The sequence below is a fragment of the Gymnodraco acuticeps genome, unplaced genomic scaffold (assembly GCF_902827175.1).
Source record: "Gymnodraco acuticeps unplaced genomic scaffold, fGymAcu1.1, whole genome shotgun sequence".
In the NCBI taxonomy this organism is placed as follows: Eukaryota; Metazoa; Chordata; class Actinopteri; order Perciformes; family Bathydraconidae; genus Gymnodraco; species Gymnodraco acuticeps.
This window is the reverse complement of record NW_022990954.1, coordinates 59,946-76,661: the sequence shown is the minus strand read 5'-3', so window position 1 is coordinate 76,661 and position 16,716 is coordinate 59,946. Positions and strand designations below refer to the sequence as shown.

Below are 16,716 nucleotides of genomic sequence, written 5' to 3'. Positions count from 1 at the left end.
AAAGGATGTTAAAGACAAATATTTACACCAAATTTAAATGTAACTATACAAATAACCGTAAAAGCTAAAAAACAAAAACACTTAGGACAATGAGTATATATGGCAAACTACAGTGTATTATATTTACTCCTTCATATCAGCACAACTGCAGAACTAAAGGAACTGTATTTGTAACATGTTAAGTGATTATACTCGATTAAAGGTTGCAAGGATGCCATGTGGAAATACTTTGATGAATTGCTCTTTTTTTTACAAGTCTATGGATTTTACTTTAATGGGAAAAATGGCTGTTATTAAACGCTCTTCTGCTAAAGTTAAAGAGGACCAGAGCAAGGCAGACAATGTACCTTTGCTTAAAAAATACTTTTTCAAACATTTATTTTGAGAATAATAAAATAAATAAGATCAGAATGACATGTTGACAATAGTATGGTAGGGATGGTGTAACATGTGTCTTTTGTGCTTGGTTAGAACTGGCTCGATAGAGAGTTCAGATCATGGACACTTGTACATCTCAATATACAAGATAATGAGCTGAAGGTTTTCTCCTCACCAGCAGGTCGCTGTTGCAGCCGAAGCTGACTCCGGAGCTCTTCATCCTCTTCAGGTCGACGTGGGCGCCTCCGGGGGACCTGACGTTCCTGAAGCAGCCCTTCAGAGAGCCCTGCTTAGGGAACATGGACTTCAACCTGGAAAGAGACGGAGACAGAATGAAACAGCCGGACAAAAAAACAACATTGTTTTATTCAAGGCTTTATTTCTTTGGCCAATAAAGAACAGGAATCCTCAGCAAGCTAAATCGCTCACACTGTAGACATGTCAGTGGCATAGAATCTACAGGGAACAGTCTTATGTGTGTATAATGGTGCGTACGTAAACGCAGTAAGGCCTGATACAATGTCAAATATAGGAACACATATATAGAAATGATGGTAGAAACTATAAGAAAATCTAAACAGGTGAACAAAAAAAGGAAGGTATTTAAATACATCAATTCAGAAATAAAAATAAATAGAAATTGCTACGAATTTCCATCCAATAATGTGTGTTTTTCTTGTTTCTTACTTTACGTATTGACTTATGTTGTCCATACATTTAGTGTTATACAATTAAGACAAACAAATGTATAGAACCTTTGAATTGATAAAAAATAAAAAATGTCTTAGTTTGTCTCACTTCAGTGGCATCTTGTTCTCCGGGACTCCTCCGAGGTAGAAGGTGCCGGCGAAGGGGGGGATGCTCTCTGTGAACTCTTGGTTGTAGAGGACGTTCCGGGTGTTCCTCACCACGACGCGGCTCGGGCGCATGATGATGATCTCCAGCTACACAGTTCACAACATCACGTCACACATCGACACATAACACTTCAATTATCAACCACAACAATCACAAAGACTCAACAGAAACATTTTTTATTGTAGTTGAAAATTAACGGATTCTATTTTTGACAAGAAATGATTGGCTCCCTGTAGTTTTCAAACACAATGTATAATGAGAAAGAAGATGACAGACAGAAGACTTACAGCTTTGGTGTCGCCGTCACTGATCTTCATGAAATCAGATGAAGGGTCTTTAGGCTGGAGCTCCACCAGAACACCAGTGAAGTGGTAGAAAACTCTCAGGATGCCCTTAAGCACCACCAGACACAGGAACTGATCCTGCAGGAGGACGGGGACACAGAGGAAACTTTGAGAGAGCACTTCTAGCTCGACAAATCCTGCGGAGCTTGCATGTAATGCTAGGAAAGGATGTTAAGAGTGTTCTAATGCATCAATGATCAAAAATAATAAATAGATAATAGGCTGAAATGTTTGTTTCTTTGCAGAAGTTACAACAAGGGGGATTCATCTCTGATTACTAGAGCATATATCATTCCCCACGAATACAATCATATTCTGCGCTAAATAAGATAAATGTAATCATTTACAAGACCCACATCATGTTTTTATCTAATACACACATGTGGTTTAATCTAGGGCTGCTCGATTATGGCAAAAATCATAATCGCGATTATTTGGGTCAATAATTGTAATTGCGATTATTAAATGCGATTATTCATTGACTTTGAAAACATCCATTTATTGGAGAAAAAAAATGTGAACAGTATGTTTTTAACAGTTGATTACCCTGAACTTTAAGTAGAATTCAACTGAAAAACCAAAAAATATATATATATAAAAAAAGAAAAGAAAAGTAATAATAAAAAAATAATCGTTTTATTTCGATTACGTTGTTTTTGTAATCGTTGCAAGCCATAATCGTTATCGCGATTAAAATACGATGAATTGAGCAGCCCTAGTTTAATCCATATTTGTTGCCGTTTACACGACAACAACTTTTGCACGCACGCAAAACAGCCCGAAACTATTTAGCTTATGCAGTTTACAGCCCGGCACAAACCAAAATACATAATGAATGTCTCATATGTTTGCTGAATGAAAGGATAGCTCTTACAGTAGAGGCCGTTTTAGGGCGGGACATGCAATGTTTAGGGGGAGATTGCAGGTCAACTGTTTATACCACAACAAAGTGTTATACTTGATCTTAAGGCTAAAAAAAACACAATGTTTAAATACATTTGAGATGCACCTCAGCATTGTGTGTCAATATTTGTAATACACATTGTGTTTGATTATGAATCTATTAAAGAGGCCCTATTTTTCTTTTGGGGGTTTACCTTTCCTGTAGTACTCACACTTCTATTGGTTAGCGTACCTTTACTTTAGAAATGAGCCCAGTACAACCTTTTAACGACAGTGGAATTGGCCGTATAGTGAGTAAAGTGTTTACCTCCTTCTGCAGCAATAGCAGAATGCCGTTGTGTGAGATCAGCTTCACTTCCTGGTCGAAACGCTGAATGCGAGACACTTCATCAGAAAAGGTGATCTCAGCATAGCCGGTACCGTCGAAATACGCCGCGTCATTCACCCAGGGCTGAGTCAGCACCGGCTTCAGCCTGTTTTCAGCCATTTTAAACAATTGTGATTCACACGGAGGGAAATACGAGAGTGAGGTTAGTCAGAAGTAAAAGAAAGAAAATATTGTCTTATAAATAGATTAGCGGTTACTAACTCAAACATTTTTTTGTTACTGAGACAGAATAGAATAATCCAACATCCAACAAATATTTCATTTAAATAAGTCAAATGACCACTTGACACTGACCTGCCACAGGGCTTCTCCTCGGTGGTGTTGAGTTTGAAGACGTTTTCAAAGTTATACAGACTCAGCACTTCCTCGTTGAGCGTATCTAGCTCGATGCAACCTTTAAAGTTCGGCAGAGCGAGCTCAGCGGGGGGCTGAAAAATGAATAAAATAAACAAAAAAAATAAAGAATTGGATACTTTGAATATATTATTAAAATGTACATCAACACTATCCTAATTCCTCCTCGAATGAAAAGGGAACATTGTTGTGCTTTTTAAAAGATAGATTTGACAGATTCTATTTCGTTTTTTATAATCTTTGAATTGGGTTTTTATTTCTGTATTTTTTACTTTATTTATATATATTTTTTTCTCTGGCCTTTTTTAGTAACTAAATAAAAAAACATCCACATTTTTCAGTGCAAACATGAACCAAGTAAAAACGATGTTAGTGTTGACGCTCTCATCGGCCTCGACTATGATGCAATGGAGGAGTAGCGGTGAAGCACAACACAACTACCCCACAACAGAAGCGTCTAGCCCCCCCATGAACGCACCTTGAAGGATTTGGGGTACCCTCCCACGTAGAACACAGTGTTGTCGGTGAGGAGGTTGAGCAGACCCTGATCCCCCCCCGCCTCCTTGTAGGCTTTAGTGACCAGAGGGTCTCCCTCCGCTTCTGAAGACATCGACATCTGACCGTACTGCAGGACCCTGCCATCAGCCACAAACAAATAGATATAAATTAGGAAACACACAAAGGTTGGTTTATTCTGCGAGTGCATTTCTCCACGTATCATGATTTGATGTAGTCGATTCTGAAATAACACTTAGAGCCAACACTAGAACCACCAGAGGTCGTTGTATACCTAAAACCGCCAACGGGTCAAATTGACCCGCTATAGATTTTCAAGGTACAATGTTCTTTTATTTATCATACAGAACAGTTTTGATCACACAGGGATGAAATGTATACCAATATAATCTGTGGACTCTCAGCTTTTCATATGATATAGTTTGTGCAGATAGCATGAAGTATAACATATCGCTACCATGGCTGATTTAAACGCTTGGTGTTAGACTTGTGTTTTGTTTAGGTACAAATCTCTCTCTCTCTCTAACAACTGAGGGTGCTACATAACACACTTTCAGGAAAAGTCACGGACTGGGAGATTTGAATATTTTATTGAAAAAAATACATACAATCAAAAAACAGCTGCGGGTAAAATTGACCCGTTGGCGGTTCTAGTGTTAAAAAAACGCTTATTACAATGGTTTAACTGTAAATAGCAACACATTAAGAAAATAATATATAATGGCAAGTGGCAACCTTTCTAGAAAAGTACATTTCCACTTGGCGCACACAGTAAAAAATAAGTAAATATACTACTATACTGCAAATTGCTTACAATATCCAAGCATAAAAATGCATTTTTTCTTTTACATTTATACTTTCAAACTGGAGCAAACGTCCTTATTTCATCATGTGAACATCTAGAATCACATCATCATGTACTATATTCATGTTAATATTGAATATAGTGTGTGTATCGTACCTCTCCAGCACGATGCTGTTGAAGTCCCCATTAGATTTGACTTCTTCAGGCATCAGCACCTCAGCAGTTTCTCCTCCAATGTTGAAGTACCAGAGCAGTCTCTTCCCCACCAACGCCATGCCCAGGAACTCCTTACTGGACTACAAACACCAGACAGGAAGCAATGAACTACAGAAACCATACTATATTCTCTCATCAAAACCTCTTAGAAACACTCTCACCAATCACTGAAAAAACCAAATCACTATCTCAGAATTAAACAAGAATAAAAACAACATTTAAAACAATTAGCTCCTTAATTGTAATTTTTTTCTGAATTGTTTGTTTAAAGATTTCAGCAGGAAGAGTACACTTGGGTCTTCAAGTCATCAAACTTTCCTTGTGAAGGTGATTGTCATGAAACAAATAATGTACATTTTCACCCTCAATCTCTCTGAATGCACTTGTTTTGGCAGGTTGCACCTACAGTACATTTTGAATGATTTCTAGGAATTATTATATTTTATTTAACAACACATAATATAGGCTCCGTGTTGGTGATGCTTACATCCTTGTTGCCGAGGTAGAAGATGAACTGTTTGTCGCTGTTGTCCTGGCGACGGGCGCGGGCCGCCTCCGGCAGAGTGATGTAGAACTTCAGGGAGGTGTAGGCGGCGAGGTCGGCCAGGTTGTGTGGCGTTCGGACCTGAACACCCGCCCCCCCGTTAAACTTCACCGGCACGCCAACCTGGAGAGAGGAGAGAGGCATTAAAACATGACTGGCTGCCTGAACATACGAAGGTAAGGCAAGTTTCTTTATATAGCACTTTCCCACACAACGCAATTCAAAGTGCTTTACAAAAATGAAAGACATTAAGAGCATAAAACACATAAGAAACATTACAAATAATGAATAACACAGGTGCATGAATACAAGTTACAGTGCAGTGTAAAATGTGAATAGTTCAATTAAAAGCAGCGGCAACAAGAGAAGTCTTCAGCCTGGATTTAAAAGTAGTCAGAGTAAATCCAGAGTGAGAAGGGAAATAGTCTGCTTTCATAGCATTTTCTGAGGATCTCTAAAAGCGCTTTACAACACAAGGCAGCATTCACCAATCCACACACAGGTTATAATACTCATCAGGAGTGAGAAACATATGAGGGTTTCCCCATTCATTTAAGATGTGTCTTTGTGTTGTTACCTTGCTGGCAGCGTTGCGCGCCTGCTGGATGAGCTGCCGGATGCGGCTGATGTTCTCCGAGATGTTTGGCATCTGCGCCGAGTGGTTCTGCAGTTTGTCCAACTTCTTCATGAGCAGAGGAATAGTCTCACCCAGCGTGTGCACTGAAGAGAGAAAGAGTTACATTAAGAGACATGGTTTGACTTTATGTTGACTCATAACTTGACATTTGTTATTGTGTTGGATTTACTTTATTGTTAATGAATATTTGATATATGGCAATACAGTAGTTACATGTTTTTCATTGAGGAAGCAACTAATGATATATCTTTGTTATCAGTTAATCAGATTTATGATTGAATAGTTATGTCAGAACTTAGCATGGACATTTGTCAGAGCCCAAGAAAACATTTTCAAACTGCTTATTCAATTAGATCAGTGCTTCTCAAAGTGTGGTCCGCAGACCACTGGTGATCCGTGATCGCCCCCTAGTGGTCCGTGAGTATATTGGTAAAATTTCACATTTGAAATAAATAAATTAGGGCTGTCAGTCGATTAAAATATTTAATCGCGATTAATCGCATGATTGTCCATAGTTAATCGCGATTAATCGCAAATTAATCGCACATTTTTTATCTGTTCTAAATGTACCTTAGAGGAATATTTTTCAAGTTTTTAATACTCTTATCAACATATGAGTGGACAAATATGCTTTATGCTAATGTTTATTATCATTTGAACAATGACAAATATTCTCATGAATATTAAACACAACAACCTCTGAACATTACAAATATTCGTCTCAATTCAACCTGGAACCTCTCTCGTGTGTGTGTGTGTGTGTGTGTGTGTGTGTGTGTGTGTGTGTGTGTGTGTGTGTGTGTGTGTGTGTGTGTGTGTGTGTGTGTGTGTGTGTGTGTGTGTGTGTGTGTGTGTGTGTGTGTGTGTGTGTGTGTGTTGGATCTTTGGAGCTATGTGCAACTCAAGGCATACGCTCGAACGGGAGCTGCCTGGACGCTGCAATCATGTTGCGCACTATCCGTGCTGAGTGTGCTGACTTCTCGTACAATGTCCCACTGTCTGGCTTCCTGCATAAAGTCAAGTGCTCGGCGCAGTTGTGGCGAGATGTCGCTCCTCTGTTTTCATTTAAACAGCTCCGTATATCCGTTAGCGCAGCTAGCTAGCACCAGATGCTAACAACAACAATGCACGTAAGGTCTCTCTCTCGCTCGCTCGGGCCACACATACACACACCCTCCCGGTCCTCCCAACAGCCAGTCGGTGCCTGCCGGTGAGCGTGGAAGTGTGGTCTGCCACAAGCGGGCAGCAGGAGCGGGGCTGTCAGCATCAGCTTGTAGATGGTATTTTAAACTCGATGCGCTCTGAAACTACGGGGCGGCCGAGGAAAAAAAATACACATGCGTTAATCGCGTTAAAATAATTAGTGGCGTTAATTTTTTTTTTGCGTTAACGCGTTAACTTGACAGCCCTAAAATAAATACATTTAAGTTTTCCGCACTCTCGCGGGAATATCTCCGCAATGGAGCGAGCTTAAGTTTCATCACACATGTTGTCACCTGTTTGTACCATTTTCAGGCGATTTGTAATCTGTTCTAGAAAAACGATGTGATTTTGGATATTTGTGGAGTTAGGTTAGGAGTGTTTTTTTATTGGTTAAGTGTCCTTGGTCTGAAAAAGTTTGAGAAACACTGAATTAGATGTATATGCGCAGAAACATGGTGAAAAAGCACAGACACTAACAGAACAAAATAAAAAACTGTTACTAATTGTTAGTTACTCAAATGTAAATTGTATATGTATAATAATAATAATACATTTCATTTATACAGCACACTTTAAAAACAACGTCATCTCAAGGTACTTCACGATACTATAAGGAGAAAATAATAAAAACAAATAAAATAAAAAGTTATCTAAGGAGTATATTGAAGAGAATAAAAGGTTCAAATAAAAATAAATAAAGTAAAGGACAGTCAGTAAAATGCTAATAATGCTAAAGATCTATATTTCTTATATTTTCTATGTCCCCTGGCTCCTACCAGTTTTGTTGGCCTCCATCAGGGCGTTGTTGATGTCTTCGTTGGAGGCGTTGGCGTCCCCGTACGTCTGCTGCCATTGGTCCAGCTTCTCTTTAATGGGACGCAGGGCATCGTTGATCTGTGTGGCGGTGGTGTTCGCTAAATCAGCCGCTTGCTTCGCCTCGCTGATCTCCTGACTCACATCTGAAAGTCACAGCGAAAGAAGCGCAGAAATGAAAAAACAAAACAACAATTTAAAAATAGGTAACAATGGATAAGCTAAATCTATGTAAGTTATTGGCTTGGATTATTTATATCACTGCCTCCGCATGTTCTTTACTTTTTTTATTGTGTACATTAAATACATCACTTCACAACCTTGGAAGAGTTTGAATATATGTCTTAAAAAAGAGTGATACATATTTTCACCCCAGCTATCTGAACATGCTTTTAGACATGTATTTTCTTAGGTTGCATTTAAGTTAGAATGCACCTATTTTAAGATGCTTTAAATATGCGCTTCTGCTGATTGTAATAACATTTCTGAATCTGTTGAAAATGCTTACTTGAGGTGAAGTTGAGGTTGTTCTGAACCAGCTCCAGGTCTTTCATCACGTCGAGCTGTTTGGTTTTGGCGTCCTTCAGTCGCCTCTCAGCGTCTGCAAGCTGCGGCTTCAGTTCTGTGTAGCAGAAAAATAACTAATTCAACTACTCTGAAGTATACAACACTCTACTTTAACGTGATTTCTTGACATTCCTTAAAAATCAATCAATATAATACATATCTTGATTTAAAGTTGTGTGTTTACCGTTGTTGAGTTCATCGCCCAGCTTCTCCACTTCGTCCTTCAGCTCCACGCTGTGGTTCCTCAGAGAATCTGCGATCTGACTGAGATCCTGGTCCTTTATGGTCTACACAAATACACCAATATTAAAGGTCAGAAACCAACAAATAAAAAGCTAGAAACAGTTCTTTTTATGGGAAATGTGCTCATACAGTACAAGAGGGAAACATGTGTTTTCGTCCTGTACCTCCATAGTGTCGTTTGCAGCCTTTTCAGCCATCTTGGCGGCCTCCTCTGCGTCCTTGATGCCGTTGATGATCTTGTTGTAGGCATGTGTCACATCCACAAGTCCCCCCTTCTTGGTTTCTGCAACCAAACTGCAGAGAAAAGATTATCAACATCTTTCATTTTCTCTTAAATGACTTCTGATAGGATTGTCCTCCACAGTGCAGCTTGTGTGTCTGCCTCCTCTACCTGATTAATATATGCTGTAGATAAAAAGAACTTACTCGGTCAGGTTCATGGCTAAAGTGTTCAGCAGCTCCGCGTGTTTCTCTGCTTCCTCCACCAGAGGAATTTTGGATTCGGCCAAAGCAAAGTTCTGCACTTTAGTTGCCAGAGGTGTCCGCGCGCCGTCCAGCTGCGCCGCCAAGCGCTCGTACTCCTGAGAGACATTTGATATGTATAAGAGACACTGTTCAACGTCTGGCATCAGCAATCCATATTCAAAAAATAATCTTAGAAAACTAGACAGTTAACTGATTTTCAATTACAAAGAAAATATGTATTAATTGTAAAACCATTTCATAATATTTGTATAAAACCTTTATACCGACTGAATCTTATGTTTCTCTAATAACAAATCTTATATTAATCTTTAAATAAGATGCAACTTAACCCCAAAATAAAATAGTTGGCAATGCATTTAGATTCTTATTTGACAAATATACCGTAACAATTCAACCACAAGTAGATTTCTTCCCCCAACAATTTGTAAAAGATATTACCCAGAATACCAATAACTGTATGTCTTATTAAAGTAATGGTATGCAGCGATTTAGTGGACCAAAGCGGTAACTAAAATACGACTCAAAATGAATCAGAAACAAGAGCTGATTTTAAATGTATAAAAAAACAACATGTTTACAATGACGATATGTTGTATTAATTGCAACACATGTAAAACAATATTAGTCATGCCATAATGACAATTGCATAATTATTGGTTTAAAAATGGTTGAACTTAAATAAGATTATTAAGTTAATGAATAATGAATAAATGATTCTGACCTCTTTGGAGTCGTGCAGCATGGACAGCACATCGTTGACATGCGCTACGTCATCTTCAGCCATCTGCAAATGATCCTCCACCTCCTTCTGCTTCATCACCAGGTCATCTACCCTCCTCTGCAACACACACACACACACACACACACACACACACACACACACACACACACACACACACACACACACACACACACACACACACACACACACACACACACACACACACACACACACACACACACACACACACACACACACACACACACACACACTTTTTATAAGGGATACACCTATTGCACATTTCTCAAACACATTGGATACTGATAACAGTAAGCACATTGGTGAATCCCTACTCTTTACAACTGTCCTGTTCTCCTTCCTTTCTGTTGTTGTTTGCTCACCTGGTTGTCCTCCAGCGTTTTCTCATTGTTGTTGTTGATCTCCGCGGCTCTGGCTGTGTTGTTTACGGCTTCGTTCAGGGCGTCTCGCAGATCCATCATCTCCGAGTGGAAGCGTGCCAGGCGGTCTTTGATAGTTTTGGCCATGTCGCTGTTTTTTCCCTGACGATTGGCCAACTCCTTGTTAACACGATCCAGCACTGGGAGAGGACACAAAGACCCAGTTTGAGGATGTGATTACACCCACTATACAATTAGTTGTTGTCAGGTTGTATTAAGTCAGTTAAGTTAGTTTTAAAAAGAATTACATTTTGAACAAATCTTGTAAAAACCTATGTTCAGAGTACTGTGAAAAGTTAAATCAGTATCAACATGTGATATAAGCATTTATTCGTCTCTTTTCCTTACAAAATATGTCCTAAATCCCTGAAATTAGGCATTTTAGCTTCCCTCGTCTAAAAGTCATGTTTTTTAAAAATGTGGTTTTAAGTGAAATGTCGGAAATAAGAAAGACATCGTATCGCTGTTTTCCTAAACACAAAATACTTCCCAAAACGTATCCAACCTCTAAGAGAAGAATTGTATGGACTTTATTTAAAGGGAAGCAGGGCAAAGGTAACTTACATGTAGTCCTAAAATATATATATAATCAATACAGCACTCTTTTGACATAACATAAAAAAGGCCATGTTGTAAAGATTGTCTTCATGAGTGAACTCACATTTCTGCGCCTCGGTCTTCTCCTTGTCAGCTATCTTCTTCTGCCCCACGCAGCTCCTGAACCTCATCTCCCTCATCATGGCCTGCACCTCCCTCATCTTCCTCTCCCTCTCATCGTCGTCCTGGTACGCCTCCGTGTTATTCAGCAGGGAGCGGTTCGCCATCATCAAGATTTCTATGGAAAGGCATCACATTAAATCAATCACTCAAATGGTCTGTAGTTTGTGTGGGATGAGACAGTTAACACTCCTCTTGACACACAGAGATGGTTCAGATGAAATGTTAGATATTCTAATGGCTACTAAAGTGTCTTTTTGTATAGCTACTGTATGTTTGATACATTTTTGGAGTCCTACCGTTTATATTTATGGTCATGTTGTTGATAAAGGACAGCAGGTCTTCCGCTCTCTGGTGTGTTTTAATGGTGCTGTTGCCCAGGCCACCCGCTTTGTCGGTCACCGCTGTCGCCTGAAAGCAACATAACACTTAGTTCTATTTAACAAACACACACATTCATAATATGATGATTAGTTTAGACTGTTAAAGGAGGTTCTGGGTTAGTGTTCAGTTTCTGATCAAAAGTAGAGTGAATTGTCACTGAGCAAGTTCGTCTGGTACAACAAGAAAAAAGATAGAATTATTATTTTCAAAATAAATACCACACCTTGTCCTGCAGCTCAGTGATGTCATCGTCGATATTAGCGATCTCAGCCTCGAGCACGTCGGCCCGACTCCGGCTGTCATCCAGCGTACTGTTGTAGTTCTCTATGGCGCGCTGGAATCATGGGAAAACACGTTTAATAAAACAAAACATCCATATTACAGCCACTTGAGCCACATAATGTGTGTGTGTGTGTGTGTGTGTGTGTGTGTGTGTGTGTGTAGACTCACAGCGACGTCCTCCACAGACTTGTTGAGGTTGTCTAGCTGAGCCCAGGCCATGGAGCTGGCGTTCAGGCTGCTCAGCTGAGCGGTCACCGAGCGGAAGTCCTCGCTCATTTTTTCAAGATCCTCCAACAGGACAATGACACAGCTGTCACACGCTGCAAGGGGAAACACACACACACACACACACACACACACACACACACACACACACACACACACACACACACACACACACACACACACACACTTAATTTCCATAAAGAGATATAGACTCTCTAAGAAATGTTATGTTCTTTACACTGCAGCCCATTTTCTCTCCGCACGGATCAGTGTTAAAAACATGTTTTGTTCCCATGAATCCCTTAGACATTAAATCATAGGGTCCTGGTTGATATTGAACACAAACGTATCAACTGCTGCCATTATAGGTTTGGGAATGTGTTTGTTCTTACGTTCACAGTGCATGCCATGGTGCTGCTCTACAGGTACGTTGAATTTGTTTGAGCAGGAGTCACACTGTTTTCCTGTCATCCCGTCAGGACAGCGGCACTCTCCAGAGCGGGGGTCACAGCGCCCTCCTTTACAGCTGCACTCTGCACACAGGGAGGGGGGGTATAAAAAGGACGGGTGGGGTTGATTTGAAGTGTTTTAACAATTTTGCATCTGCAATGTGATTAAATAAAAATCAACTCATGAGACTAAAACGATGTTAAATGGGATGACTGACATTTCTACCTTATTCTAAATGATTGCACTAAACTCCAGCCTGCAATGACACAACACATATATATATATAAAATATATATTTGTATACACATTCAAACATATTTATTTTCCCTTAAACTGATATATTCCTGCACTTTAACTTTATCTGCATATTGAAGTATGAATGCTTGTTGTTTGTACAGTATGTGGTCTTCTCCTGAATGTTGTACGTCTCTTGTTTGTTTTTTGTATTTTTGATGGCACCTTAAAAAAAGGAGTAGCTCTACTCCTCTCATTGTACCTGTATAATCACAATAAAGGATTCTATTCTATTCTTTTCTATGTATAGGTCATTACGCCCTGCATGCACTCACCCTTGCAGCCGTTGGGTCCGTAGTCCCAGTGTCCCGGAGCGCACTGTTTGCAGCTGGTTCCGTTGACCCCGGGCCGGCAGGCGCACTGCCCGCTCTGAGGGTCGCACGGCTGCACCAGCGCTGCAGACGCCTCACAGTCGCAGTGCCGACAGCCGGAGCACGACTCGAAGCCGAACGAGCCGTCCTGAGAGGAGACAGAGACAGGCAGAGGCATGAGGGGAAGCTATACAAATTACATCGGACATATAGTGTTTACACAAATATATGACAAAGATTTCCTCTCATTTGATCGGCCTGAATTGTTTGAGTTGTGTCAGTATTTGTGCCTAAAGAATGACTGAAATGTGTTTGTTTTTCTGAAGGGCAATGAATTGATATATCAACAAAAACAATATGGGTGCAAATATATTATAGAATAATCCACATTTAAGATATAAAAACGTTAAAATGTGGAGAGAAAGAACTTGAAGCTCTTACCTCACAGCGGTCGCAGTGCGGTCCGGTGACTCCGGCTTTACAGCGACACTGTCCAGTGTGGCGGTCACATGACTCGGTGCCGCATGGAGAGCAGTTACATTCTGCGGGAAAGAAAACAAAACACACAAAACTTTTAATCTGCTGATACACATTTTACTTAAACGATCTACTGAAAGCCTAATTAATTATAAATACTTTAGACCGGAGCCTCTTAGGAGAGAGGAAGTGCTTAATGTGCTATTTCTGTTGATAGAAACTTTTTTTTGGTTGAACTCACTGGTGCAGTTTTTGGCGTCGATGGCGTCTCCGTAGTAACCGGGGGCGCAGATGTCACAGCGCGGCCCGGCCGAGTCGTGCATGCAGCTCAGACACTCGCCGGTCAGAGGGTGACAGTCGGTGAAGAGCATGTTGGGGTCGTTGTTGCCGCTGCAGTGACACAGCTGGCACCTGCTGCCCAGCACCATGGGGTTGCCGTAGTAACCGGGGGCACACCTGTGAGAAGAGACACGTTTTTTAAAGATACATTCGTCTGCAGCATCTCAGATTAAGCTATATTTATCCGTGAGGGAAAGTAAATACTAACATGTTTTATGCAACTGATCAGTATTCAGTATTCAGCATTTAACTGTAGTTTAGTTCAGCCATACACTCGTATTTAAAATGTCCTTTTTCCCGATGTGTTTTGGCCATTTGTCCACACAGATGGCTTTTTAGGTCACTGACATAGTTTTGAAAAACTTCTTCCAGGGTGAAGATTTTCAGAAACTCTCTTTCGTATTGTTGCTATATGTTACTCTTCCACTAGATTGAGACTTCTTATCAAACCCACTCTGTGCTGATTTACCTTTCACAGTGAGGGCCAGCGTAACCCGGCATACACAGACACTGCATCTTGTCAGTCTTCTGCACACAACCCTCTGCAAAGCTGCAGGGACAAACAAAGAGTTATTACAAAATACTAGTATAATATACAATTAGAAAAGTAACTAGAGCAAGACTGAAAAAAGGGAGTAAACTGTGCTGACTTGTTGGAGGCGACCCTCAGTGGGCAGGGGCAACTGGAGCATGACACCGCCTGTCCGTCAAGACTGTTGTTGCCAAGGAAACCACCTCGGCACGTCTCACAGTGGTCACCGGCCGTGTTGTGCTGGCAGTCCTGATGAAAGAGGAAAGAGGAAGGAGGAAGGATAAGAGATGATGACAATGCTGAAAAAAGATATAAAAAAATACATGTGTGTTTTTATATTATATCTCACCAAACAGATTCCAGATCCGTCCATACAGTGATCAGAGTGTCCGTTACAGTTACAGGGAACACATTTCCCCAAAAACAGACCAATAGTGTCTCTGTAGAAACCTGGAGCGCATTTCTGTAGATGAAAGAAACAAGTAAGTAAGGGATGGAATTCTTTATCAATGAATAACATGACTAACTGATGATTAATGAACTCTTCTTGATTAACCTCACCTGACACGAGTCTCCGAGGTAGTTGGCGGGACACATGCAGATCTCCACGTTGTTGGCGTGGCGCCCAGCAGGCAGGGTCTCTGCGGCCTCCAGCACGGCGCCGCGTATGGACACAGAGTGGGCCGACTGGGAGTGCAGGGCCCGGATCTGAAGGGACTCCAGACCCACCAGGACCATCATCAGCTCCTCACGGGACACAGAGTTACCGGTCTGAGCGTGGCGGAAACTTCCCTGAGAGGAAAAAGGAGGGCAAAGGTCAGGGGGTTTGGGCTTTAGACTGTTCCTTATTCCACAATGACCTTAACCCTTGTGTTGTGTTTGAAAGCTGTTACCGTTCATGGTGTTCGCGGGTCAATTTTGACCCACGATTTATTTCAGTCCTAACTTATTATGCATTCATAACTGTACAATCCTGTTGTAATGTTATGTTATGGCCCAAAACACATCACACCACATATTGCACACGTGCATGTGTGTGTTCAGGTTCAAGTGATAGGCTGCAGTCGAATAGTCCATTTAGCTTAGGAACCTTCCTAACGGAGTGAAATGACCCGGAAGTCCCTCAGTGGCAGCCATGATAAGTGCCGTTCAAATTCTCTAGAATGAAAGGAAAGGAGGTTTCAAACTTCCTTTATAACCTCCTTTAGCTTAGGAACCACTGGACCTCCCTTGACGAAAGGAGAGGAGAAAATGCTGCCCCACAATGCCTTGCGGCCGCAGCATTAGCGTCACACAACAGTCGGCCGTTCACGGAAACAAACGATTATGACGGAGAAATGATATCATGAAAGTTACGGTGCTTATTAAGCTTTTTAAAACGTATGTGGTAAGTTGCCAAAGTGCTTTTTTCTGAACGTTCATCAGTATTATAATCAAAAAGAGAAATATGAACGTTAGTTTTTACTGAAATGATCAAATAAAGTCAACATTTCACTGAGCTGGGTTTGTTCAACTTTTAAAAGATGTTTGAATGGTGATATACACAGTGATAGATGTTAAGGACTAACGTTTATAATAAATACATTTGTATTGATTTTAAGATCTTTTCATAGTTCATACAATCTTTGGGATCATTTGTATTAATGTGGACCGGAGGGAGAGGGTGACGAGCATAAGTTTCACTTTCCTTTTTTATTTCAATTCCAACTTTGGTCCTGAAGAATATGTTTCTCTGTTGTCCACGTTCATAAAGCATAAAACAACAGCATCAGAGCACGGTGCAGAGTCTCTAGATGAGTTTACAGTAGTCCCTCGTTCTTATTAAACATTCATGTTGTAGTCCGCTGTATAGAAAACTGTAGTTTCCATAGTTTCCCCACAGCAGCAGACGCACAAAATGACGTCCGCTGGCGCATCATAAACACGTCGGATAGTGAAAGTGCATTCGGATTCTCTAAAGTACCGCAGTCTCTTCGCGCTATACCAGTAACTCTGATATTTAACATTTTGAATAATGATATCATAAATCGTTAATACTAAACATCAATTATTATGTGGTGTAAAAAAAACGTTCCACCTGCAAAACAGTGCGACTTTGATAGCATTTGATAGCATTTGATAGCATTTGATAGCATTTGATAGCATTTGATAGCATTTGATAGCATTTGATAGCATTAAATAGCATTATTTTTATTAATTTGTTTGCCACACATTTCTTCTATAGATATAACATGTAAAATATCATAGTAAATTATTTTGGTCATGATAATC

General features: G+C 40.4%; 1 protein-coding gene across 1 annotated transcript in view; it reads right to left on the bottom strand.

Moving 5' to 3' along the window:
* LOC117558744 (laminin subunit alpha-5-like) overlaps window positions 1–16,716 on the bottom strand; it is a 63,159-nt gene that overhangs the window by 7,938 nt on the left and 38,505 nt on the right. The window contains 28 exon segments of the mRNA XM_034235120.1: window positions 554–689; window positions 1,177–1,322; window positions 1,524–1,658; window positions 2,791–2,956; window positions 3,166–3,299; window positions 3,704–3,860; window positions 4,703–4,842; window positions 5,250–5,429; window positions 5,884–6,026; window positions 7,923–8,105; window positions 8,468–8,581; window positions 8,711–8,813; window positions 8,934–9,063; window positions 9,196–9,350; window positions 9,977–10,093; window positions 10,378–10,574; window positions 11,096–11,269; window positions 11,451–11,562; window positions 11,759–11,869; window positions 11,986–12,137; window positions 12,435–12,575; window positions 13,062–13,245; window positions 13,539–13,639; window positions 13,816–14,030; window positions 14,383–14,463; window positions 14,564–14,694; window positions 14,795–14,908; window positions 15,007–15,237. Of these exon segments, the coding sequence (XP_034091011.1) occupies window positions 554–689; window positions 1,177–1,322; window positions 1,524–1,658; window positions 2,791–2,956; window positions 3,166–3,299; window positions 3,704–3,860; window positions 4,703–4,842; window positions 5,250–5,429; window positions 5,884–6,026; window positions 7,923–8,105; window positions 8,468–8,581; window positions 8,711–8,813; window positions 8,934–9,063; window positions 9,196–9,350; window positions 9,977–10,093; window positions 10,378–10,574; window positions 11,096–11,269; window positions 11,451–11,562; window positions 11,759–11,869; window positions 11,986–12,137; window positions 12,435–12,575; window positions 13,062–13,245; window positions 13,539–13,639; window positions 13,816–14,030; window positions 14,383–14,463; window positions 14,564–14,694; window positions 14,795–14,908; window positions 15,007–15,237 (4,083 nt within the window).